General features: G+C 40.1%; 1 protein-coding gene across 1 annotated transcript in view; it reads right to left on the bottom strand.

Moving 5' to 3' along the window:
- The window catches only part of SYNJ2 (synaptojanin 2), a 57,553-nt gene that overhangs the window by 15,593 nt on the left and 14,105 nt on the right, over positions 1 to 27,855 (bottom strand). Inside the window, exons 4-16 of the mRNA XM_017739521.1 lie at positions 20,972 to 21,055; positions 19,122 to 19,183; positions 16,259 to 16,355; positions 13,090 to 13,262; positions 12,601 to 12,682; positions 12,226 to 12,375; positions 11,970 to 12,135; positions 9,897 to 10,088; positions 7,709 to 7,793; positions 6,289 to 6,429; positions 3,181 to 3,373; positions 1,303 to 1,461; positions 940 to 1,096 (exon numbers count right to left, since the gene is read on the bottom strand). Of these exons, the coding sequence (XP_017595010.1) occupies positions 940 to 1,096; positions 1,303 to 1,461; positions 3,181 to 3,373; positions 6,289 to 6,429; positions 7,709 to 7,793; positions 9,897 to 10,088; positions 11,970 to 12,135; positions 12,226 to 12,375; positions 12,601 to 12,682; positions 13,090 to 13,262; positions 16,259 to 16,355; positions 19,122 to 19,183; positions 20,972 to 21,055 (1,741 nt within the window). The remainder of the gene's footprint in view (positions 1 to 939; positions 1,097 to 1,302; positions 1,462 to 3,180; positions 3,374 to 6,288; positions 6,430 to 7,708; positions 7,794 to 9,896; positions 10,089 to 11,969; positions 12,136 to 12,225; positions 12,376 to 12,600; positions 12,683 to 13,089; positions 13,263 to 16,258; positions 16,356 to 19,121; positions 19,184 to 20,971; positions 21,056 to 27,855) is intronic.

The following is a 27,855-nucleotide window of genomic DNA, read 5'->3' as shown; positions in this document are numbered from 1 at the left end:
CTTTCCCTAAAATGAAAACAGTCCGCACAAGAGGGTTGTTTTAACTTCCTTATGTCTCATACGGCTTTTATTTCCTGGACTGCATCTCTATCAATGGTTTAAGCTCCTCATTTTGCTTTGTTTTCATTCCTTAAATAAGAGTGAATAACTATATCATGATGACATGCACCCTCTGATTGCCCTAGTTTTGCTTTGTAGTTTTTACACTTAACATAGTCATGGTATGACTTAGATTCCAAGCAGAAGTTTCCAGGCATGTGAAAAAGCACATCTGCAGGCACAGACCAAATTAATTGTCCAGCAATTACACTTTTAATATGAATTTATTCAAATTTTAGAAACATTGGGGCATAGATGTTCCTGCAGACTGACAGAATGATTATGAAAACTATCCCTGGATACGCAAAGAAATAGTTTTTATTTCTTAACTGTAACTTTTGAGTAACAAGTGAAAACAGCCTTTCTGTTGTGCTGAACACTCATAAATTCAAAGTACTTTATAAGCACTAACTATTGAAACCTCCCCCAATTCTATAAACTGGCAGAAATATTCCTAAGAATTACTGATACAGAAGGAATTACAGAAAACTGCTTATACATCTACTGAGAACAGCAGTTTTAACAATCTAGCCAGTATAACACAGGAGCTTTATGTGGACTAATGATTCTGTTGAAAAACAACAGAATTATTTCTGTATTACTACAGCTGGACTGTTTTCAGTTCCTTGGTGAGCTCCCAGCATCTTTTCGATCTGTAGCATGAAGCCTTTTTTCACACACTCAAGAAAGGGCCTTCTCTATCTCTGAAACTTAATCCAGTGAAGCTGAAAGAACATCTGCTTAAGTAAAGCACCATTCACTAGATTAAATCCCCTTAAGTGGGTTCTAGATGAAACAACTTTCTGAAACAACTTTCAGAAAAAGAAGGATCCTACGCACCTGTTTTTTCGAAGGGCAGTTTCTTTCTCCACCAAAGCACTCTGTCAGTCCACGCTGGGGTTCTGCACTTATCACTTGTATCATAAGCCTCTGAGCCAACGTCGTATTTATATGTTGGTCCAAAATTAATAGTCCCTTCATGGAAGTCTTTAAAAATCTATTAAAATAAAGAAGATCTCTAAGTTACAGATGAGGAAGGTGCCACAGTGACAACTTCCTCGCAAACAATGCTCCAATTTTCAAACCAATTGCTGTGTTCAAGAGCTATAAACAAAGGTCTGAAAATGCAACTTCTTCACTCTCTCAAGGAACAAGACCCAGCCAACACACAGTTATTTAAGAAAACGAGACACACTGTCTTACTTTTCCATTGGATTTTTGCTGCTGTAGTTGATCAAATTCCAAAAGTGTCTTCCAATCTTGACGTTTGAGAAGATAAAAGACTTCTTCATATTTTAGATCAATGCGATAGTTAAAATCACCACACCAGAAGACATAGTCATGGGAGAACATGTTCTGCCCCTAGTTTTGAGGTACAGAATACTGTTAATGTTAAATCATGTTCATGAAAACTCCTTTAAAATGCACTGAAATGTAGCATTCAGTTTCTAATTACTAAATACTGGACCTACTTGTCACAATTTATTTGTCAAAATTCATTTTGTGCTAAAATAGAATGGTTCCTTCACTGTCTTTGGCACCCCACTGAGCTGAATTTTGTAAACAAGAGTGTCAGACTCTGACCCCTCTTTCCTGAAGATATGTCTAAGCTGGAGCACACCTTTCTATTCACAATTTGTCTGTCATGAATATTCAAAATATATGTTCATTTGTTTCCCTAACACATTTCACATGCATATATTTACATACACTAAATATAACACAAAATGTGCTTCTGGTACCAAGGCAAATTTAGCAACAAAGCTCCTGAGTAAGAACAAGCTCCAAACTTGATCTTATGTACACGTCACAGTTTTGTAAAGGTATTGAAATCAAACATTAATGAAAATTCACTCCAGTTCTAAATTTGCCATACTGTCCTCTAACCAGTCTTTTTTTTTTTTTTTTTCCAGTTCAGCTATAAACCTCTAAACAGGAGAGATTTATAAGGGAAACGTTCCAGACCGTGGCTGTCACAGCACTAGAGGGCACTCTTTATATGCATTATACACACAAGGTACCTTTAGCTGTTTTAAGTGTAAAGGACATCAAATAGTTAACGAGGTATTAGAAAGAAAAACTACCATAAGCACAACTTTATGGTCATTTGGAACAGATCTCCTATGCAGGATGTCCATTCTGTCAGTATTAGCTCCCACATAAAACAACTGGTTGATATGCTGCACATGCCAAACCTCTAAGCCTTACAAACAACAGGAAGTTAAAATTTTATGCTTTGCAACCTAAATGCCATTTTTTGCTGACTAACCAGAATACACAAACTGGTCCAATCCCTTCCTGGCTTAGGACCTTTCCAGAGAGGTCCAAGAAAGAAAGTATTGTGGAAATTAAAGCAATCAACACTAAGGAAAGCAAAGGAGCCCAGCTACCGAATCCCATGGGTTTTCTACTGGCCTAAGGAGACAAATTGGAATTACAACACTAGGGTGACTGATTTAACACCATTTAGGGGAAAAGTTATTCATCCAGACCAGTGATGCCTATTTGCCACACTCTGAGAGAAGCCAGCAGTTCCTTGAGAGTGACACATTCACGAGGACAAAACAAACGGAACAGAGGGTAACATGTCCATGACCAAGAAGTGATCGTACCCAACCAGAAGCAGCCACGGCACTGCTGCACTGAATGGCACAGATGGTCTTCCAGGAATTCTCACTAACTAAAGCCAGCAAGAGCTATCAATATCATGCTCTCCAGCTCTAACACCAATCACCTAGAGCTTATCCATGGAGCCTTACAGACTTTTCAGTTAAGCTGCAGTTCTGAAAGATCAAAAGGTGCACAAAGCCAAGGACTTTTCAAGAACTGGAGCAACTCCATTTTTTGAAAAGAGTAGTACTTTTGTAAAGCATGTGCTATATTGGGTGGTATCTAGTCTTCTGTGAAACGTGCTTCCCTATTATTTATTTATTTACTAACATTTTCTTTTACATTTTTTTTATGGCACTGAGATGCCTCCTTTGATGACCTGTCATCAAAGACAGCCTGTGACCAACTTTCGTGATGTAATGATATCACCTTTATCTCCAACGGGTTTAGCACACATACATCTACACTTACCATTGGGAAGCTGAGTTTCTGTGTGATTTCTTTATAATCTTCATTCCTCTCTTTCACCTGACTCTGCCCAGCAGTCAAGTGACTGCATATAAAGCAGAAACTGGTACTATAGAACTGAAAACGAATGCTCACTGCCCCTTTATTTCCAGCTTTTCCTCCCATTCCTGTCTTCACGGTGTCTATTGCTACATCCCTGCATTAAAAAAAAAAAAATAGAAAGAGAACAGAGTAAAGGGCTTCAGGGACAAACATTCAATTAACTTTGACTGCAACATAAAGGGAAAAGCCAGTTTACAATGCCATATCTTCTCCCCTCTAGAAAGCTTGCTGCTTTTAGGCACATCTTTTGGTTTCTTGATGTTCATGTACTTACGTTTCAAATTAAGTATAATACAATAGTACAGAAATAAAACTATTTGAAAATATTTTTCTCCTTTTCTTGTCCCTTCCAAACAGACCAGCAAGACCTTATTTCTGAAATATGGGGAATTTCTATAGAATATACTTTTCTAGTTTACCTCTACCATGATCCTTAAAATATTGACAATACCTACATTTACTATTATGTTTCCTTTTACTTTTGAACATATGGGAATCAGCTTTTCAGACAGTTAACAATTTACTGTTCATATGTGTTGAAACCCAACTTCACAGTTCATGATGGATTTTCCATTTAATTAAAGAGCAACAGATCATAACGCATAATTCTTTAAATCAGATGTGATAAAATCAGTGATTATTGGATACTATTTTTACTATTATAACTACTTATATGTAACTCCTCAAGTGAGTTCTGTACTGATGACAAACTGCTCAAAGTCTCCACGTTGTTAATTACTTATTATTTCAATGTGATGATTAGCACACACTTCACTACAGAAAGATAACTTGATAAAGCAGACCACCTGTTCTCAGGGTAATTTCTCCCAAACAGTCAGGCTACTCCAAGAACAAAGCATGGCTGTCTGATCAGATAAGTAAATGATGAGATCGTTGTTGTAGCCAACCCCAGCACCATGTATGTCTTTCCCAGTGAGAAAATTTTACTTTCCAGAGAAGAAGTCAAGCAGATATGACTAGAACATTATTGATTTTAAGAAGTGACATGCAGAAAACTGCTAAGTCTTATTTGAGATATTCTCAGAAATTCGTGATCTAAATGATGCAAGATGTTACAGGTCCCCTTTCACCACCCCCTTAATTTTCTTCTCTCTTCCTCCCCCATCTTTTGTACCTTTTTTTCTCCCTCTTTAATTTCCTGTCTTTTCCTGACAGCAGGACACCACCAGAAGACACCCTCAGGGAGGCAAAAGAGGAACATCAAAGTTTTCTAAGAAACAATGGGTTTTAAGCACTCCTACAGAAGCACGTGTTCAGTCTTTTCACTCTAAAGAGTTCTCCCTTCCTGCTGCCTGCCTACCCTCTCCTGACTGGTATTCAGCTGATTTGCATTAATGGCAAAGGTTATGCTGAGATAACCCACTTTAAATTCGACTCCTTGTATTTCATCAACCCTTTCACTGCTGTATAAACCGGCTACTGTCTCATCTTATTTCTCTATTCTCTATCTTCTGTCTAGATCTCTTCAATCTCTGTAAGCACAGAAGCCTGTTTTTGCACTTCTGATCTTTTTTCCTTTCCTTTTCTAGACACAGGAAAAAAATATGCAAGCATACAGGTTAGGTTTGATTATAGTCACATAACACATAGCAGCACATTTGCCTTAAATGATGAAACTTGGTCACTAAAATCAAGCTCTCTTGAGTTTCAAATGGCTACATCCAATTTCTGTCAGTTTGACAACCGTGACAGAGTCACTGTGGTGTTCTGCTTCTGATTTCCATTTAAACCATGCATTTCCTACTGGATTACTCAAATGTTTTTTAAGTCAGGTGAAAAGTCAAAAACTGAGAGAAACACTTCTCCTCTGGACTGCTTTATAGCAGCAAAAAAAGTAATTCTTTAAAATAATTTTGAAAAAAGATTACTGGAAAGCAGCAATGCAAGACCATCAGTTACCTGGATTTCATTGCTCTGTCTGGCCTACAGCACTTGATGTTGCACAAGCTCTGTTCTGATGTTTCCAGTAGATATGAGATCACAGGGGAAAGAGGCAGCTTTTGATATTTTAATCATAAAATCCAGTGGCCAATCAGTGCCCTAATATGGGGTAGAGAGGAGTGTTTGGATCGTTGGGACCTTTAAGGTCAGAGAGATGCCCGAAGATAGTTCTGACTATTCACTTCCTAAGCATTTACACTTAGCCTGCATAATTCTTGCCCACAGCAAAGGCATTTTGATGCAAGTTATCCCCGTGGGTTGGTAATCTTCTAGGAGGAGTTTGGTCACTCTCCAGGGACAGCTGAGCTAGTAAGCTGAGGATACACAGCTCTGCACCCTCCGCACTAGGCACACAGTTCTCATGACATCTGGGAGAGACAAACACTTCATAGGTTCTCTTACATCTCAATTCTATAAAATGTCAAGGGGCAAAATTAGGTCTCTTTCCCCCGTCTGCCTTTCTACCTTTTCCACCATTCTTTTGAGGTCCAGAACTACCCCCGTTTCCATAAGGAAACAGTATGGACAGGGCTAGAAGGTAAAACCTGCCCTTCAGGCAGAGGCAGGCACTTGCCTTCATTTGGTGCATCAAACACTCTTGGACTTGCTAGCCCAAGTCATTCCTTTTCCAGAAAAGGACCACCTAAACAAGGTGCTCCACCCTGACTGCCCACCTGGAGCATGCCTGGCTTTTGAGCTAACTGGAGGAAGACACTGAGGCTGCCTGGCCTTTGTACTACCCAAGGGAGATGGACTCCAGCCTATTGCTGCCTGGAAGCATGCCTCTCTACCAGCTGAGCAGAGACCAGAATCCAGGTTTGCATGACTCCCACCAAGATGCACAATCACTCCCACGCTCTCTGGCCACACTCCAACACTGGATGTTACTGAAGACACAGGTTGGGTTTGGGGGCTTTTTTTTGTTTGTCTGGTCTGGGGGTTGTTGTTGGGTTCATTTTATTTTGGAGTGGGTTTTCTGCTTTGTTTTTGGTTTGGTGGGGTTTTGGGGTGGTTTTTTTTGTTTGGTTTGGTTTGGGTTTTTTTTACCTGATGAAGGGGACATGATATGGTCGTACAAAGATGAAAAGACAAACACCAACAAGCTGTGCTGATGTCAGCTGAATGTAGCGATGAGTCCTGGAAATAGCTTTCTGAAGCTGCTCTCCCCACATTTTTCTATTCGTTGTACTGGAACAAACATAAAATCATTTAATGGAATCAAAACAAACCACATACAGTCAATAAAATGAACAGATTAACTGTGCCTTAGGTTTACAGACATCCCATTAGGCTGTAGAACTTGAAGTGCTGTAGAATGCATGGCAGAGACCGATAATACCTCCTTGTAAGCCAGCCCAGAGTCAGCAGGGTCAGTGAGCCCAGGCACAGCACACAAATAGAGTTATCCTGCTTCTGGATGTGAGAGGGATTTTGTCTACCATGCTTAGAAAGATCCACACTCACATGACATTGGCTATACCTATTCACTGGGGATAATTGGAAGCTGATTATAGCAATCATAACCTTAAAAAACAATTTCCATATCAATCTCATGGCTTGTAAGATTTCTTATGTTCACAGTGAAGAGATCTTCTCTGGATTTTCTGACTGGAAGGTGACTGGCTATGCCCAGCTGTTGGCTGTTCTTAGCTAAGGTTTGTGAATGGGTGCATGTATACCTTCAGTGGATCTAGCTTTTTCTCTTCTCCAAAGTCAACATATCCATGCACATATACTGCCAGCCCAGCAGCCACGCTAAGCACTGCTGTAACTTGTCATTCCCAAAACAGACAACTAACTGGCCAGCCTGATGAATCAGCATTGGAAACAATCTTCAGAGTTCCACCCCCATTCAGATTCACAAGGACCAGTAAACACAACAGCCTACTGCACATGCTGATATGCCAGCCTCAGGCTTTGCATGCAACTTCTTCAGCTGTAATTTTCATAACTACAACTAGCCACAGAGACGTTTTTAGACAATTTTAGAATTCCTACATGAATGCAAAGTAGGCTTGTAGTAGTCATTGAGCACATTTTTCCAACATCAGACAGGGTTTTTAAGGACAAGTGTTAAATCAATCTCAACCACCAGAATCCTTCTCTGCCAACATAAAGACTTAAGAGACTTAGCAAACACAGTGCATTCTACTGTGCAAAAGTTCACAGAGAAAGAGCACTTTCAACACCATCCCAGTGACATTTGTTGATGGGAAACATATTTCCAGCTATGGTTGCAAGCAACAGACCTGGAAGGGAGTATTCGATACAAGTGAGCATAAAAATGAATACAGCCAGTTCCTTTGGGGAAAATTATGTTCTTTTTGTTGGGGTTTTGGATGGTTGGTTGGTTTGGTTTGTTTACATTTGTGGGGGTTTTCTTGGTAGGTTGGTTTTTTAGGTTGGTTTTTTACATCGGTTGGTTAGGGACTTTTGCTGTTGGTTTTGTTTGGTTTTTTTTACGTACCTGGCATTCACGATATTCCCTGCACTTAACTCAACCATCTCTTCAAATCCCACTGCAAATATGTCAGGAGGGCAGTTATCATCATCTGTTGGCAGGAAGGAAAAGTTATACCAGAATTACTATTTTGTTGTTTCTTCTAACAACTTGTATTCTAATTTCTGTCAGAGATCCTTCCTGTAGTTCTATCTTGTGTGTCCCCTGCCAAGCTATACATATTCATAGCTCCTTTAATCTAATCTCATAAAACATCCCCTGCAGTTCCTCTGAAATTTTTTCCTGCTTTTCTCCCACCAGTTGGTCTCCATCTCTCTTGCAGGAAGCAGTTCAGAACAGAACATTATATTGTAGCAGTGTTAAGATCTCTCTCCCCCACTCATCACTAAAGCCACAACATCTCACTACTCACCATCCTTTACCCACTTGTCATTTTACGCCACAACAACCCAACATGCTCTTCCTTTCTGACACAGATTCCTACATAACTGAACTTAATTGGCCACACACCAGTATGTCACCTCCATCTCAATGCCTTTAGTAAATTTATCTCATAGTTTAAGGATGCTTTCAAAGTTTCTTCTTGCCTTCTTTCTACCAAGTCCTTCTTAGATCACCTGTATTTAAGGTTAGGTCACTTTAGAGCACAGTGACTCCCCCTTCCCCGGCTCTGTGGATATTACTCTGAGAAAACACCAAAGATCAGATGCTCTCATATAATACTGTGAAGCAAATCTGTTGACCCATTAGGTCTGTCCATTGCCTAAAGATGTTTTTTTTTTTTAAGTATTATATGGCCACAGTGACAGTAACTTAATTCAACACGAAGATCTAAATATAGACATAGGAGCCTAAATCAGATCTGACTCAGAAAACACGACTGAAAAGTAAAATATGCAGCAACTCGCTGCAGACACAAGGGTGAAACTAGCACGACAGCTAGCCTCCTTTACTAGCTTAACCAGACAGGCACTGTCACATGTATTTCCCATTAATAATTTTGGACATCTGTCCTTGAGCACTTGCCCATTTGTGTAGGCACTGCACTGACATTAACATGGATACAGACATTTGCAGGGTCACACCCTAGCCCTGCCCGTTCACATAACTCAGCTCTCTTCCAGAAGCTGCTCAGACTGTCCATGTCACGGCTGCCTGTACCACGCAGCACTGCTCCTCTGGTTCTCTCAGGGGATGGCCTGGCAAAACTAACACATGACAGGCTCTCAGCAGATTTTAGTATCATGGGCATAGTCATGTTCTAACACATCTAAAGTGTTTCTGAAACAGACCTGACTGGACTAATCACTTACCTAGGCTGCTCAGAATACAGTGGTCTACACCTAATCACATACCACTCAGGAACTAAGGGTTCAAATTAGACAACTTGCATAAGGGAGCCAAGGATTTGAAGAATGTATTCCTGAGCTACAAGGTTAGGTACAGGACTATCCCTGTGATGCCTGCAGGCAACTAAACGTTCCACTGCAACAACAAAAGCATGGGTTTTGCCTTAGTTTTGCAACCACTCTATTTTTAAATGACAGAATGTTCACTTTTCGTTTACCTTAATAAAACATCTGTAAATCAATTACAATACCTGACCTTGTGCCATAAATAAGAAATCCAGCAACCAATTTCATCAAGCCACAAGCAGAGGAGTTTTCTAAACTGCTAAAGAAAGGAAATATCACCTTCAGCAAAGTAAATCTTTTTGTCTGAAGGCTTTGATAGTAACATTTCCAGTCAAGCTCATAGTCCATATTGTACAGATATGAGAGACCTAGGAGGTGTTCTGATGGCACCTAAGCACATAGTTTCCGCCCACAATAAAGGGCAAAGAACAGAGATAAGGAAGAAGAAAATGACATGCAGGGTGCAGAATAGGCAGATACATCCCATGATGGCATGAAAGAGAGCTCTGAATTCTGACCTGCTGAAGGTTTGAAACAGTCACACGGACTGTTTCAAAGTGTTCAAAGCACTCTGACTATCAGGAGCTCTTCACACACCATTCCACTTCTGCAGGGAGGCAGCAAAAGCATGGAGGAGCTGCATATACCCCTAAGAACTGTCAGAAAATGCCTTCCAAAATGCACTGCCTTTGAAAGGCTGGTCAAATCTTGTGTCCTGACTCACTGTCTCTAGAGATGCCAGCAAATACTGCTTACACATTTTAACTGTGAAGCCTTACCTTGAAATTCTGAAACTCCTGAGAGCTTGGGAGAATCCAGCAGCCAGTCTGTCAGCTCACTGGTACCAAGGATGTTGCTTCGAAACTGCTTTCCCCCATTCACATTCCAGGTCCCCGTGGCAACACGAACACGCTTGGAGCTTGTGAATTCAAACTGACGCTCTGACATGGCCTTCAGAATACTTGGAGTTACTGACAGAAGAGGGCAGAGAGAAAGATGGTGTGTAAAAGAAGAATGTGCTGTAAAAGGAAAGAAACAATCCAGACAGCAGCAGCACAGTCACTGTGAAATAATGACATTACCCTAGCAGGAACAATACAAAAGGTAGGGAACAACTCCTATGGAAATGGCAATAACTACAAGATAACTGGCGTTGATGTCAGCAATTTCTCTTCCAGAAAGCAGGCACCCTTTAAAAGCTTGGGAAGGGCTGGTCACTCACTTTCAGCCTCCATTTTTCTGTACTTCTTCAAATAAAAAGCAAAAAATTATTTTAATTCCCATAATCTTTTCAGTTTAGTCTATAGTGCTGTCATGGTTTAAACCCACTGGGCAACCAGGGCTTAGTAGTGCTCATCCCAGCCACTCACTCCCTCCCTGCACCCGCAGCGAAATGCAGCAGAGAATCACAAGAGTAAAAGTGAGAAAACTCATGGATTGAGATAAAGACAGTTTAATGGGACAGAAAAGGGAAACGAAAAAAAGATAATAGAATTAGAATATAGAAAACAAGTGTGGTACAATGTAAATTCTCCCTGCTCCCCAACCAATGCCCAGCCAGTTCCAAAGCAGGAGCCCCCAGTCAGCTTTGCCCCCCCAGTTTATATACCAAGCATGGCATCATATAGCATAGTATATTCCTTTGGCCATTTGGAGCCAACTGTCCTGGCTGCATCCTTTCCCAGCTTCTTGTAGCCCTCCAGCCTTCTGAATGGGAGAGCATGAGAAGCTGAAAAGTTCTTGACTTAGTATAAACACTATATAGCAAAAACTAAAACCATCAGTGTGTTACCAACCTGCTGTGGTTTAAACCCAGCTGGCAACTAAGTACAACACACAATCACTCGCTCACTCATTAGTCTCATATTAAATCCAAAACACAACAGTATACAAGACACTAGGAAGCCAATGAACTCTATTCCTGAAACCAGGACAAGCAATCAAGCATGTCACAATTTACAACTTCAACTGAAGCCCTGAGAAGTTTAGAATGTGGAAGATGGAGAACAGCACAGAGTTTCACATCAGTACAAATCTAGCACTGTGATGGCTCTCTAACCTGGTCAAAACTCCTCACAGGAAACTGCTATATTTTCAAGTATTTTGCTGAGTATAGAAAATTAGTGGTGTGCTTTTGCTTTCTGATCAAATGAAGCAGAGCTAATCTTTAACTACCTGACTTGCATTGGCAGTCAGGCACAGAGAAGTTATCTATATTTCCCTTGAGATCCACATCAGGGAACAAGCCCAGGACTGAATGATTCTCTGGAGTAAACTGACCACCCAATACTGCTTGTGGGTGAAATTATCATGTATTTTGCATGTAAATATCTTCTCAGAGAGAGCTGAGTTTATTCTAGATGGGTGCAAACAAATGTGTCTATGTTGTGGACTATTAGGGGCCTGGAATAAAGCAGCAAATGAACTAAAATAACAGAGATGTGCCTTTAAAGATCCAAATGGGCTGAAAGCATGTGCAAACAGCAAGGACACAAATAAGGAGATAAAAAGGCTGAGCTCAAGAGACTTCCTCAAGACAAACTCAGACAGGACCAGACTGGGAATATAGCCCTAAAATCCTTCCCTCTGGTCCAACTCTGAACTGTCAGAGAATAACACTATCAAAGAGCAGAAAAACATACTCAAAAGTTCAAAACAAAATATGAGAAATAAGCACAGTGGAATTAAGACACACAGAGTTGTGCTATCGTCACTTGAATGTAGTGCTTTAAACAACAGATCTGTACAAAAGCAGCTTATTTATTGATTTTTTTTCAAAAGAGTACAATTGCTTATATCTGACAGCTAAAAGCACATACAAAAGAAAAGCGAAGGGCTTATACTGGCTTTACCCAGCAGTGCAGTCTGGTCCATGAGCATCTTGCCTTTGTCTGCATATTCCTCACGGAAGAAGTCACCCATGAGCAGCAACTCGATGGCTTCCTGCTTTACTGTGTCCAAGAAATTTGACTGGATGGTACGAGAAACAGAGCGGGCACCATCCTTGAGCTTCCCAACCTACATCAGACAGGAATTATGAGTGCAAGTGACACTAAATAGGACATCTTTCTTTACTTGTAAGTAAACAGTTTTGCCATTTTTCTTTACCTTGTTCTTCCCCTCAAGGGCACGACTGCCACTAAATACTCTGCTCAGATTCTGACCATTGAGAGTCCACATCTCCTTGTAGGATTCCACAAAGCGCTCAATTATAGGTTTAGAATTCAAACCAAGACTCTCTAATTGAGCAAACAGTATCTGAATTAGGTGCAGAAGGAGAAAAAAAAACAAGAAAGAAACCAACATTGTTTTTAAATGTGTTTTTTTGCTTTTTATCCTCAGTATTCCAGCCAGCACCATTCTGTATCAGAGCTGGCAAGACACTCGCATAACCGAGACTTACAGCCTCTTTCCTGTTTGTCCCATGGAACAGCCAATGTATGCACTACAGGTGTCCCACAGAAGGTCCTCTGACAAACTCACCTCCAGTGCAACGAAGGACTGTACACTATTAGAACGATCCAGGCAGTCCAAACAATTCATTCGAAAAGTACCTGTCTGCAGACTTTGGTAACCAAACACAAGAGGAGGGAGGAGAAAATGGTATATTTTAAAACAACATCTAATCATGAGTTGATTGAACAAGATCATCAAATGTTCAGCCTGAATATACCCACCCACATTTTGATGGTGCAAGCACACTGTGCACAATATATTCCATTAACACATCTCATTACTTGACCATGTCTGCAACACTATATTGGCAAATCCATGCACTAGTAAGTTTGCAGATTTAAAACCATGGAGATGCAATTAAGACAATCATTGATTTAGCACCAAGACTACACTTTGTCTCAAAATTGTATTTCAAGATTGTCATTTACAGTCATGGTCCGAAAACAGCAAGAAACCTGGGAAGGCCAGGACAAACAGTGCCCAGCTACACTGGCACAGAGGGGCAGAGGCACTCACCGTGGACTTACATGCTCGCCCTTTGTGAAGATTCCAAAGTCTTCCCAGTGCAACTTCAGCTGAGGCCTCAGCAAATTTTCCAGTTTCTCAGTTTTCCCACCTTTTGCAAATTGGTGGTAGTCAAAGTTTATCATGGGACTGTCTTCTGCATGGGAAGAGGCCCATAGCAGTTTCTGTTTAGATAAGAGAGTGAAGGAAAACAAATCCTGCTCAAGCCATGTGTAAGGATTGATACCAGCATGCTTTTATCATTAATAAGCCTTGACTGTTATTCACATAATTCATAGGGAATTCTGAAAGGCCAGACATGAAAAAAGCAACTGAAGTTCCTCGTTTGTTTTCTTCACAGAAGTAAACCTGACTGTTAGAACCCAATTTTCCTGCAGGGGAACTCACACTGTAACTGCAAAGTATACATCAGAATTGTGCTGTGGCTGGTGGCAGCCCTGCAGCAGTGGGCTGCTGCTAGCTCTCTGCATGAGGGTGGACAGCAACAGCGATGGTCTAGGCAGGCTTAGGGGGAGGAAGTAAGTAAGGAATTACATCCCAGGAAATGTACTATAAAGTGTTTGTGGTAAACTGCAGAAGTGAAAAAAGAGGCACAAATAGCCTCGCTATTTCATCTCCAATTTCAATGACCTCACATCTATTTCCATAATCCCAACAAATTTCATTACGGCATCTGCAACAAATCCAACAGTAATACATCCTGTTCTCCACAAGAAAGCCAGAGAGAACAATTACATTAACTCCAACTATGCAAGCCTTTGTCTATCCTCTTCCCTCCTGCACATTTTTACCCCAAGAGATGGCTGCTTTTCTCCACTTACATTGTGACACACACTGGACAAAACAAATCTGATATTACATTGAAAGTGTACATGTAGCAGTTACACCAGCATAATCGTATTGAGTAAGCCATTAAGCCTTTCCTGCAGAAACAAATTTAAAGGCAGTGCTTGGAAAGAGACCTGTAAAATGTATTTCATTAGACTGTTACTGTTCACACCCCAATCTGCCCTTGCAGATGCTGGCACTAGTAATGCACTTGAGGATGACATTTACCCACTGCCGCAGTGTAAATTATTGTCAGAGTATTCGCAACTCTACACTGCAGCCTTGCTTTCACTGTAAATATAATTACAACTGTTACAGGGAAAGCTCATGGGAGGAACAGCGTTTCCTGGGAACAGTATTGATTTTTGGTCTGGTAGCAGCTGATTCAGGTAACAGATAATGAATGGTAAATGAATGGTAACCCTACCATTCTGATCAAGAGAGCCCAGCAGCAGTAATTACAAGAATAATTTGAACCAACACTGATAAGAATGAATAAGGTTGAAGCAAGAGTGGAGAGAAGAGGAAGAAATAAAAGCGAAAGAAAGATGGAGAAACTAATGACAGAAGAGGAGACAGGTTTGCAACCCTAATCACACTCCTATGAATTACTTTATTTATAATTCCAGCCCTTCAAAATCATCAAAGTAAAATTAACTCTATATTATTTCCTAACATCCCTTTCTTAAAACACAAAGGTAAAGAAATGACCAAGGAGTCATTTTGAATGATTACAAAACTTTGCTTTTCAGTGATCTCAGTCTAAATTCTTTGAGCTCACAAGGTATGTTCAGAGTTTATTTATTTTTAAAGTAGGCAAAAAATGTAACAATTTAAACAGAACTGGTCTTTATTTAAATTAAATTAACAAATGCAAGGTCTTATTCTGAAGATGCCCGGTTTCTGACTTAATTTCTGGTTGCATGATACAGGCTAGAACATGGTCTTCGACAATGCGAGAGTTTGAGAGAGTATCAGTAGTAAATTAACAACAAATGTTGTATTTTTATCTGCGTAAGTTATTTGAGCATTTCAGAATTGGTTATCTCTTACCTTTAAATTTCAGTGGGGTTTGCAAAACAAACTAGAAAAGCTGTTTTAAAGAGAGGGAAACCAAAAAATTACAGAGGCTAAGCCGTGTCATGCAGAAATTCAGTAAGAAGCTGAAAACAGAAGCTAGGACTAGACTTCACTTCTGTGCCTTCCTCATTGCCTTGCAAGCTTTAGTCATAATCACTTTCTTTGGCCACATTCTGTACAAGGGGAGACCTTCACTCTGTCATTTTCTGCTGGGGAAGCAGATAGTCCTTCCCAGCTTTTTTGTAGGAGGAGAAAATGGTCACACAGAAAAACTGACAAAAACCTTGACACTCCCTGTAAGTTCACGATTGCAACAGAGGGACAGAAATCAGACACTATCACTTAACCACAATTTTAATTTTGCTTAGCTTCACATAGTAAACATTTCAGCTCAGAACTGCTGGTATCACTCTTTACCAATGATATATACATGGCACTTACTACAGGTGTGTACTTAAATCATGCTATCATCAGTTTTAGGACCATAATCTCCGAAGAATCTATGTCAGTTTGCTAAAGCAACAGGCACTTAAGGAGGCAGACTTCCATCAACCTCCAGCCAGATTCAGGCAACTATTGCACTGCTGCAAACCCCACTCAGTGCCAATCTGTGGCTTTAAGGTCACACTAGTTTTAAAAAGAATACCACACTAGAACAAAGCACAGTTTTAGTTCTACAATACCTGACATCCTTGCTTTCAGGTATTAGTTGTGCCTAGGGACACGCAGGGGCCAGGAAAATCTCTCTCCATATACCAAACTCTCATCTGGTGCTCAGGCAGCCAATTCCCAACACAATCAGTGCTGGATAGCTATTTCCCATTACTATCAGAGCAAGACAGCTTAGTGATGCTAAGTCACTATGCTCAGTGATTGAGGCTCAGGGCCCAGCCCCCAGGCAGTTCTGGCAATCCCAGGGGGCCCCTGACTGCATAGGTGGCTACATACAATGTCAAAGCTGACTATGATTCACTTTTGCAAGTATGAACTACCCTTAGGAGTATTTGGGCAATTTCTTTATAAGTTTGGTTAAAGACAACATACACAAATGTATGACGAAGTAAGCAGAAAGGAAGTGCTGGAAATTAAGCCATGAGACCAAGAAGCACTATTCTCAGTATGTAGCATGTGGCAAAGGGTTAACATAATTTCTTTAGATATATTATTCATCACCTCCTGGGCCAGAAGGAAAACAGAAAAACATGGAGGCTCAAGGGAAATCAGCTGTTAAAATGAAAATTATTGCTTTTACCTTAAAAGCTCTGTTGAGCACCTCCTCTCCTCCTCTGCTTCCCAACAGGTTAACGATCACTTGTTTTCCATACTGCTCTTTCAGAAGCATCATATGCCTACAGCAAAAGTAACCATAATAGGTACAAACAACACCACGTTACTTTGCCTACTGCCATTTTCAACATACAGAAGTAGAGATCACTGGTGGTTTCATCCAGCAGAAAGTTTCAGCCACACCATCTACAGACATCTTCCAAGTTTCCTTGCAATAAATTATTACAGTAAAAATGGTGAAAGTACACAATTAATAGATATAGCACTTCGTACTGAACTTAAAGAAGTGTCTTAGGAAATAGGTCCCAAATCTTTTATGTCACTGTTAGCTTTGACATTGCCCTTATGCTCCTACCTCTTGGCTGTTAGCCTAGGAACTACACAGGAAAGACAAGAAGAGAAGTAAAAGTATTACACTTCAACAGGAATTGCCTGGCATCTTGCAGAGCTGAGACTACTAAGAGTCAGCAGCAGCAACGGGGCCTATGACTCCAGTGCCAAGGCCAGAGAGGTCCAAACACATGTCATGGGTGACAGGGTTCAAATATCTCTGAGCTACTACAACGTGGAGACATTCACTCTGAAATCAAGCAGGAAGATTAGTAATCATAAGAACTGCTGCACTGGATCAGAACAAAGGTCCTTTTAGCCAAGTTGTCTGGCCCAGATTCTTCAGGAAAAGCACAAAATAGGACAAGTATAAAGTGGGCTGGTTGTTTTGTCTATGTCACGAAAATCTTGAAACCTGACATTTAGGGACTCTCAAGAGCTTTTAGCAAGATGCCGAGACACCCATTCTTCCCTCAATACATCTTTTTCAAGTTGGCATGCATGGTCTACAGAAGCTGTGCTGGCTCATCAAGAAAGAATTAGATCTTAAAGTTGATTTCCATCCTTTACAGACAACGCTGTAGTAGTACTTAAGAGGAAGCTGGATAGAAATAGAAAGAAAAATAAAATAAACACTCACAAAAATGAGAAGTTATTACATGCTGCAAAATGACATGTAATGGCAAAGTGTCAGAAAAACAGCAAGAACACATCTTCCGGCATGACTCTTTAAATCCTTTAACCAGAAATAAGTTACACAGAAAACCATGGAAGGGGAGAAAAGAAAGAAGTCATCAGCATTGCCTTCAGGAAACACAGCTAAATATATTTTCTGGTGCATTCTTGATTCTGCAACCAGTTCTCTGTATGCCAACTCTTCCCACACAGTTGCACCTCTCTGATTGCAGCATCAAGATCCTACCTCTCTGCCAGTGTTGCTTCCTCCCAACAAAACTACTGAAGCTCAAGTCGCCTGTTTGAGTATCTTAAGCAAAGCTCCCTGTGGATTTCTCAGGGAGAGAGACAGGATGAAAAAATATCTTCTAACAAGATTATCATCCCTTTCTCACGTGGTTAAATGTAACAGGCTAAATTAACATCTCAGAAAAGCTGTAGCAGGTTGCTAAATTCCAGTGTACTTTTCCATATAATCAGTCACCTATTCCTTGCCCATTTTCAAAGGACTGTCTTTTGCAAATTGGTAAGCAGAGAGATCCCTAAGTTCATTTAACTTAAAGGCACAAGGGAAAGAAGGAACAGTGCAAGTTTATCCGTATGTTCACGTTTCTAAGGAGAAAGCTATTCACCAGTTGTATTAGTGTCAGGGATAAATGGTCTTATGGAGTTGCTCCTTCCTGAGCTACTCTCAATTTCATGGGCAGTACAAGAAGATGCTAAATAAGTTATTGTTTTCCTCTTGTATGAAATATGTCTGCTGTGAAATGCAGACCTCTAAGATGGAACTTCAGGGACACTGCCAGGGCAAGTTATCACAGCACCAGATGGCCATGAGACCAAGAGTCTCAAAGGCACTTGAATTCAGTAGGATCTAAGAGCCTTAAAAGCTTGGAGAATGCAGGCCGAGAACCTCTGGAGCAGAGACTGCTATGGTGCATAGTCCCTTTAGATTTTAATCCCTGTTTGGGGTCTTCAGCGTTGCAAAACCATTAACAGTTACTAATGTCCTGTTTGCTAATAGTTGCAGTTATAAAGAGGCTTTACTCAAAATCAACATACACCCTGTTCTCCCAAAACCAAACCAAAACAGAAATTAATCATTTGATCTGCACTTAAAAGGTGAAAATTTCCCACAGATCAAATTCTTCATGTGCTTTTCAGGCACTGTTCCCATGGATATCAGTAGAAATACGCCCTTAGAGGATAGCACTTCCTAGTCAGACATTCAAAGGAATCAAGCTAATGCATGTGTTTTTCTACAGCTTCCAGCTGACAAACAGAGTCTTAATAGTTTAAAAAGGTTTACAAGCCAGTCTTTGCATAAAATAGAAAACATCAGCATAATATCATCATACAACACTGGTCACAATAGCAGGCACTGTTCTATTTCTGCATGGGAGTAAAACAGTGAGGAAAAAACAAATCCAGAATGGTGTGAAAGCAGTGTTTACTCTTTAACTACCTCGGTTACAGTGGTAAAGCACACATAATCTGTGTACAATACGTGTAAACTCACATCTGTTGGCTCACAAAGGTTTACACAAACCCTTCTTTTGCATATCACTCAGCATTTCTAAACTTTTACAGGAATAAACTGGAAGACCAAATTAATTCAATTACCACTGAAAACAAGAAGGAAAAAAGCACAAAAATAAATGACTAAATTAAGTAAACCAATCTAATAATGTGCCACACCTGGGGGATTGGCCACATCATCTGAGAGATATTTCACATCTCAGGATTTTCTACGAAGACAGAGTTGTGGAATCTTGGTTACATGCCAGGCTGCTGTGTTGCTGCCAAAGTGGAATGAAACTTACCTGTCAAAGGCAGGGGCATTGGCTTCCAGACCTCTGTTAAGCCTTAAATGGCGGGAACCAACCTAAAATAAAATATTAGAAGACCAAGAAAGAGAAAAACTTCTTAAACTGCTAGAATTCTAAGTCACTAGATGTCTCCCTTTTTCCTTCAGAGAAAAACCCCTTTTTTAACAGCACCAAACACCTCTAACAGACTCCAACCACCCCCACACATAATATCCTTAACACAAAAGCCCCAGCTTTTATTAGACAACATTTACAATTAAAAGTGAAAACACAATTACCATTAACCAAAGGGATACCTACACATCTTTTTATGGCCAAACAAATCACATCTCTTTGCCAGCTTCCTCTTGCAAATAGCACACACTGCCTCACATGAGTATTCTGTGAGCCCAGCACTCTTACTGCCCTTGCCTTGGTAGAAAAGGCTGCATTTACACCAGTTCCATGGGTTGTGTATTCTGACTCTTTCAAAAGTATCACAACAGTGATTCAAAAATATAAAGGATGAAATTCTGTGCCATCAAACTAACAGGGCTTTTGATATGGATGTCAACAACAGTAGCCTCAAGCTCCTTTTGAATGGTAGCTACTGTTATTACAGTATGCAGAGGGCTTCTTTCCTCTCCAAAAACTACACTCCTAAATACATATAGGACCATGCATTGTTTCCTACACTTCATCATCTTTGTTTTTCATGAAGTTGGTTTCTGCAATTCTTTCTAACACTAGTGCCAGTACATTCACACCCACGGAGTAAGAGTACATAATCTAATCCAGATTAGGCAAAAAACCCCAGGCCTACTAAAAAATTGAAAATTCTGTTTAACTAGAGATATTATCCACTAGTCAAAAATACTTGAGGCAATGCTCAATGTCTCTGTAACATACAGAACAACACTGCTGGATACAGCTACACCACGGGCAGGACACGCACAATCATACGGACAAACGTGTTTCATAAAAAAAAGCAAGTATTGCGCTGGATGGTGCTAACAGACAGCAACAAAGATCCTTTAGTCATTTCCTTTTGTGCTAAGTCCAGTGCCTCTGAATAGTACATAGGTTCTAGTTTAATGATCAAAAAAAGATCCATGTAACCTTTAAAGCATCTTAAAAAAACAGTTATGTGATGTATTTTCTCTACTAATACACATGAATATATGTGCATACTCATTTCTGTTGCTTATCCCTCTGTTAAGAGAATGTAAAGTGTGCTAGGAAGATTCTTATTTGGGCTTACAACTGTATATAACTGCAAGTCACAGACCACATGTAATCCATTAAATTTGATGCAATAATCTCCTGATGAAATCCTACATCTCTGCCTCACAGAAGATCAGATGAGATCATTATCACCCTTTTGACTGAAATCTAGCAAACACACCATCCAGATGCGTTACTTTGTTTCAAGGTAGCATGCTCCTGTAGAGGTACTGGTATCCCTAGATACTCCAATTGTATTGTGGAGGTCCATATCATCAAGCGAACCAGTCATTTCAGAGGAATAGGTTATTCCAAATAAAACTGAAAATGTTATAAAGATATAGCTGTAACCTTCATTTTATAACACTAGGACACAAAGCCTTACAAACAGTTCCCTGTAGAGGGACTCAAATGCACAAAAATATTAAACTTGAGTTACCTATAGCCATTTGTCTGGTATAGTTCTGTTTATCTAAACACACGAAATTTCCTACAAGGTAAACCTAAAATGAAAGGGCTCACCAGTTTCACAGAACGAACTTTGAAGCTCATTTAAAAAAAAAAAAATATGTTTTTTGTTAATTCTAAATTATAAGTAGCAAGAGAGAGAAGCAAGGTAGGCTTCCTGATTATTTCTTTACCTGAAGCCTTGTTTGCTCCCAAAACAGTGGAACAGAACCTCTGATCTGCACAAAGGAAGAGACATCATCATCCAAGTAGATTGTCTGCAAAAAATAAAATAAAGGAAAGGTGTTCTGCAGTTAGATCTATCAGCGGCCCCTTCAGCAGGTGACAGTTAAAGACACTGAACTCAAAGGGTAAAAAAAGTAAACCATGTATCTCCCGGTATCCACTTACCACTCAGCCTCTTTTCCATAGTCTCACAGGCAGTGGAACAAAGCACAACGTATTTGCTTTCATGTCATCACAGCAGATTCAATTCACTTCTCACCAAAAACAAGAGAAAACTTAAAACACCACCACATCTTCCATCCACAATCAAGATGGATTTGATCTACTGGTGGAGGCACTCAGAAAGACCATGCATATACTCTCCTGCTGTCCCTCTCACAAAACTTAACTGTGCAAAATGTCATTGCTCCTTGTGACTGATGATGGGTAACGTCAGGTGGGGGATAAGCTTATCTCCTGCTGTATTTACCCTTTCTTATTTCACTGCATGCTGTGCCTTGTCAGAGAGTCCAAATAAAACTCTGTGAAACCAGCAGCTTTGCCACTCCCATCCTGAGGTACAGTGAAAGCAATGTGATTTACTTCTTTTCCTCTTGCTTACAGCAAGAGGTCCCAAACTCTCCATTTCCTTTCCTAAGCAGACCTCAAACTCTCCCTTTATGTGTTCTTATGATAACTGTTAACAAGGTGATTTTGAGGCAAATCTATACAAAGACTGACTTCCCCTTTTGCCTTCCCCCATCCACAGCCCCCAGTCGAAGTGTTGCACTGTGTGTTAACATAGCATAAAAGGTACTATCTCCAGATTCAATATGACCACAGAGCAACTGTGCAACGCCCAGCTCACTCCTCTGGCCTATACTTAGCAGTGGAATCCTGGCTGCTTTCCACAGGGGATACATGATACACATGATACACATCTCCGTTATCTCATGCATGACAATGAGTGTTCTGCAGCCCCTGGGAGGAATGGTATCCAGGTTATCTAGGTAGCTGCACTAACCACATCATATCATTTGGCACAGCTGCTGCTAGCTGGCTAGTAGCTCTGAAAATGGAATAGAACATTAAAATGGGTTTCTCTACAGCTTTAAAGTGTTTTGTCTTTTTGGATTTGCCACTAGATGTGGCCAATGGGTGGCACAGGGAAAGTGCCTGACCTTGACCTCTCATCTTCATAAGCATGATCAATGTACAATTTTTAGAGCTGTATGTGTGAAAAAAAGAAGAGGTGGGTATTTAGATAAAACTGGTGACAAAATATTTATCGAATATTTACCATATTTTCGCAGAGCACTTAAAACTGTCTCCATTTCACTAAGGTGAAAGATTTAAGTGGCTTTGTCATGGACATAATGTCAGTGTTAGAAGGATAGCCAGCCCAGATGGAGTGCAAAACAATATTTCGATTTTTTTCACCTCTCACCAAAGCCTTAAGAATGCTTTTCTCTGTTACATTCCCTCCTAGCACAACCCCCTGCAAGAGAGGTGTTGCTCAGAGAAGCTTTCTTGCAAGGCCTGTGTCACAGTTTGAGTAATGTGGCTCTAAAACATGCTCTCCCAGTAAAGTTTTTTGAACATTACTGGCACCCAACTGCAGGAGGTAATTACCATGGCAACACACTGGTGCACCTTTTCTTTGTAGAGTTGTTTGCTTTCTTTGTTCAGAAGAGTTCATTCCTCCTGCAGCTGGACTACTTCCTCTTTATCACATTCTCCCTGAGACTGGTTGGTCCAAGACGAGTCAGTGACTTCTACACACTGAATCATCTTTTCACTCAGTCATGTGAGTCATGAGCTAAAGAAACTCATTCCAAGGTAAAGCAAATTAATAGCACTACTACAGCCCCAGCGTTATCCTGACTAATACTAAATGAAGATCGGGACCTGAATCTGTGCAAAAACAGATTTAAGACTGGCTTACTTAAAATTCTGACAGCAATCATCACCTTAGCAGTTGAAATGAAATATCTAATGATGACAAAGCTTTACTAGAAGTACAATTTGGCCACTCAAACAGCTTGCTACAGAGGATTAGTTTTCTTTACAGTATCCTGGGAAGTCCCTGTTTCCACACCTAACTGCAAAACTGACAGCTCAAGTATTTCTTTGACCAGCTCCTTTAGACATCCAGCTGCAAATCTCTATACCCACTGACTCAGTGTAGTAATTCTAATTCAGTACCTGCAATTTAACATCTTTCTGAGTTACAGTTTAAATGGAAAGTATTTCCTCAGTTACAGACCATGAATATATAACCTGCCTTCTTCCTGCCAAACACAGAAGAAAAATACTGACCAAACATTTATTTCTGCATTAACAGATGCTCTGTTTCCACTTATTAGTGAGTAAACAGATGTTTGTTACCACTATCACTCATATTTTCTGTTCACTGGTTTTGACCCATTACCTCTTCTGTTTTCTGCTCTATTAAGCTGTCCATTTGGAGAACTGAACAACAACCAAAATTTTTAAACTATTTGATCATTCCTGTAACCTAAACAGCATGCCTAAACCTTGACGTGATGGTCTGGGGAATCCTCTGTCAAGCTGAGGTCTAATACAGGACTCTCCTATGATGACTGAGCATTTTAAAGAAACTCAATTTTTAGGTATGTTGCCATGTAGCTTTAGAAAGTAGATGAGGGTTTTTGAACTGGGAGCACAGCTTCTCCAACACAGTCATTCACAAGAAAGTACTTTTTTTTTTCTGTTCACTTACAGGGCTCATCATTCTGTTCTCTGAAGCAATTCTCTGGTCTTTCACAATCCTTTCACCTCATTCTCATGACCCAGATGAATCTAAAATTATTTTCTTCCAAGCTGCCAGCAAGTTGGAAAAAGACCTAATATTTTTTTAATGAGTGGGAGACTCATTAAAATGACTTTTCTGCCAGTCATTCCTTCCTAAACAGACTCTAACCATTTCATTAAGCATTACAACTGTGCAAATCTTCCCTCAATTTCAGCAATACCCACTTATCCTTCATCCACCACTCCAAAGAACATGACCCTTGATCTTGACATTGCCTTTTAGTATATATGTCCCTCGACCTTACAAGATTAGTAGCAACAGACTTCCTACCAGCAGACTTGTTAAGCAATCAGATTTAAAGACTAAGTGACTTTCCACATCAGGAATGGATATAATCTTAGCAGCCACATACACTATAAGAAGCCCTATTTGCTAAAATCCTAAATAAGCACTGATAATACATTCAGATTGAAATTACACTCATAAATAAAAGATTCCAACTTTGTTGCTTATGCATGGACAAGTACAGTTTCTTTTCTCATATTCTTCATGGCCTTGATCAGTTCTTGTGCACAATGTCATATTTTCCACAAGCACATATGTGTCCCACTTTTTTGTTGTTCTAGTTTTGGCTTTATTACCCTGTTCTCTAGCAGATCCATTTCCCTTATTCTAAGGTACTACACAGAAGATGAACAGTTCTTTAAGAAAAGAAACTTGAAGAAAAGTAAACTGCCTTATGTCCAGAATTTTCCTGTCCTCTCTTTTCCTTAACTCATGGACAAGAAGATCATACTGTTTTTTCTCTAAAAGTTCAACAACAATCAGTTTTTTGGACAACACTTGGTCATTAGGATTGATACATACTGCTAAATCTCTGTCTTTGCGGAGTCTTATCTTGTCTTAGATCCAAAATGACAGCAAGCTGGTACCCATGTGCCCCAGAGAGAATGTTCTTTCCTATTAAATCCTCAAAACACTTGAGGACTACTTCATTAATCTCAAAGGTTCTGGCCCATAGTACAGTCCAATCCAGTCAGCTGCATGAGCTTTCAGACCAGTTTCCCATCAGACAACATAGCAGCAACTGAACACTTAACCCATCTGGAAGACTTCTTTTCCTTAACAACAGATTACTTGGCCTCTGATGTCTGGTGTTAGAATTTGCCATGTTTTTCTTTCAACTTCTGTGGTCTTAGACTCTCTTTGTGGTCTTTCTTCAACTCCACGATCAAGGGTGATAGTACTGACAGTTCAACAGGACATTTTTCAATCTTTCTCTTCTGTTGCATAGGGCCAGACCTTGCCCCTGCAATCCAAGGATCTTTCCTGGTAACAAAAGCTTCATGCACAGGGACTGCTAGAAAGCTTCTGGGCAAGAAGCAAACATCTGTGTCAACCCTCTGGTGTTCTAATCACAGCATGCTGTGCCCATTCATTGGTTGGAATAATTTATTCACTAATCTCCATCACCCGGCGTCATTGGAAACAAATAATCATCCAGTCACAACTTCAAACAGCAAAATTCATTACAGACTGAGGGGGCACACAGAGACAGAGTCCATGATGAAATGGATACTCAGATGGCTTATCTGGGGATCCCCAGCTCTGCCACACAACCCACATACAGCATGGACAGCAGCTGGCCTAAACATACCTCTCTGTGAGTCCCTTTAGCTCAGCTCATGGGACCCAAGGATATATTTGCCAAAATAATCCTTTTTGCCTTGCCTGGGGTCATACTAAAACTTGATCCAGAAAATAAACCAACCACATGATTGCATCCGTTCCTCTCCTGGAGAGCTAGCCAACACAGTCTAGGAGATATTGTGAAATAGGGATAATTTTCCTTAATCCATGCCTGACATTTTTTTCTTAAATTGGAAGAAAGGGAAGGTTAATCCAAATTCATGCTATTCCCTTTCAATGCTTCCTCAAGGTTTCAATTTTCTTTACTGAACAATTCCATGAAGGGGAAAAAACTGAAACTGTGTAGTTGTCTTTGGTTGGTTAGAATTGTTCCTAGTAAGCCACATACTAAGATTTTAGCATAACTCTTTGGAGGATAACTGGGGAAACAGCTGAAATGTAAATAGGAACAGGCACACAAACGAAATGAAGAAAGCATTTCAAGTTTCTCAAAGCTATCAGAAGAAAAGAATTACAAAAATGCAACACAGTCTCAACTTCAAAGGATTACTAGGGGAGGAAGAAAAGGTGAAAGGAAACATTTAAGCTACAACTGAGATACAGAGTCTGATTTTAAAACTACTCGAGAATTAACTGCTATACTGCATGCACTACAAGTAGAAAGGGCTACCATCCCATTACAAAATATTTGTCAGCAAATCTGAAAGCCCACATTGAAGGGATTGCCCTCTTTTCCCTTCATTTTGTTTTTCCTTAAGTGTTTCCTATAATATTTTCTTTCTTCTTTCTTTGTAAAGACTCAAGCCAAATGATCAAAAAGCCAAAGGATCTACTAGAAGTTGTGGGGTTTTTTAAAAGAAAAAGTTAAGATATTTTACTTTTCCTCCCTTTTTGTCAAACACTGAGTCACAGCAGTTAAGTGAGCCCACAAAAAATGACTCACTGCAGAGCTGAAATGCCACAAGGCTAACACAGTGGGAGACAAAAGCATACCATCTATGCATAAAAGAGCTGCCTGGAGATAAGATTAATTGTTTCTCCTTCTTCTAAAAACAGAAAAATGTTAGAAGCAATTGCTACAAAGAGGGGGAAAGTCCTGGGTTTTCAGAATCCTAGGGTGCTATTTATCCATGAAAGCAAATAGCCAATATGCCATTATACTGTACAGGCTGAAGCAAATGGAAACAAAATGTTATTCAGCCAAGGTATTACTTCATAGGAGATTAGTCAGTCGTTTACTATGAAAGCAGGAGAGAGTTTATTCTTGGACTCTTCCTTCCTAATGGCAAGGGGAATGCCAGCTTGAACTGGATCTCAGGCATCCCAGTGGTTAGCCCAACTTTGCCTTCTTAGGACATGCAGCTTGGCAAAACTAGTGTTTAGCACCATCAGTAACAGCAACCTTCTTTTCCTTTTTCTTTTCTTTGGTTTTAGAAACCAAACAAAAACACACAACCCTTTAAAACTGCAAACTCTTGCTATAATTTTAAACCCACTCAAGCCTTTCACCCTAAATCCATTTCACTCTTGTGCTTTTGCTTACCCAGTTGAAAAAAACACTCAAAAGCCCTCAGTTCTCCCACTTCAGGATCTGGCTGAATGGGAACAAAGCACAGCAGTTCCCATGAAGAGCCTGACCCAGACTCAGCCAAGAGAAGCATCAGCAATCAAGTACTGTTTTGCTACTCACCAGGAGCCAATCCTCAGGTTTTCTGCTGGAATGCAAAGGCCATCTCATTTTTCATGCTAATCATTTGCATCATGACGTACTTCAGGAACATAACTAAATAGAATTAGTTACTTCTGACCCAATTAGTGAGCAGGACAGCAGAAGTATTTCCCATAATAAGTAAACTGATAAGTGCAGTACCACAAATGCGAGATTCGCTGAAAAAAACCTGACAATCCCTTCTAACATTTTCTTTCCCCAGCATTTCAGCAAGATAACATTCTTCAAATCCTGAGTAACAGGATTAGTGCTTTGCACTAATATTCATAAGAAGACACTCAACTAAAACAGGAGAATGTACCAAGTTATCACTCAAAATGGCAGATCTCCCTTTTTGTGTTATCAGGTTCCTGGGGAAAATTCCACTTTTCAGTAAGCTGACATAGCTGTATCTCCCAATGCACTGACAGACTTTCTGGAAAGGTGTAGCTGTTGCAAGACTTGACTTGCATTTGCTTTGGAGCAGCAGCACACAAGAGGATTTTTGGCAGAGAATTCAGAGGCTGATATTAGAGACCCAAGCACTGCAGGGGAACAGTTTCACATTCAACACGCAAAATTTGTGGGAGCCTGAACACTAAGCGGAAAGCTGTCAGCCTAACTGAAAATGCAGGCAAACCAGGAAAAGGAAGGACATGAGCAAAAAGTCACCCACGTCCCCAGTGAGAACTCTGACCACTGGGCAGAAAGTCACACGT

The sequence above is a fragment of the Corvus brachyrhynchos genome, unplaced genomic scaffold (assembly GCF_000691975.1).
Source record: "Corvus brachyrhynchos isolate BGI_N302 unplaced genomic scaffold, ASM69197v1 scaffold14, whole genome shotgun sequence".
In the NCBI taxonomy this organism is placed as follows: domain Eukaryota; kingdom Metazoa; phylum Chordata; class Aves; order Passeriformes; family Corvidae; genus Corvus; species Corvus brachyrhynchos.
The sequence above is the reverse complement of the archived record's forward strand: the minus strand, read 5'-3'. Positions and strand labels throughout refer to the sequence as shown.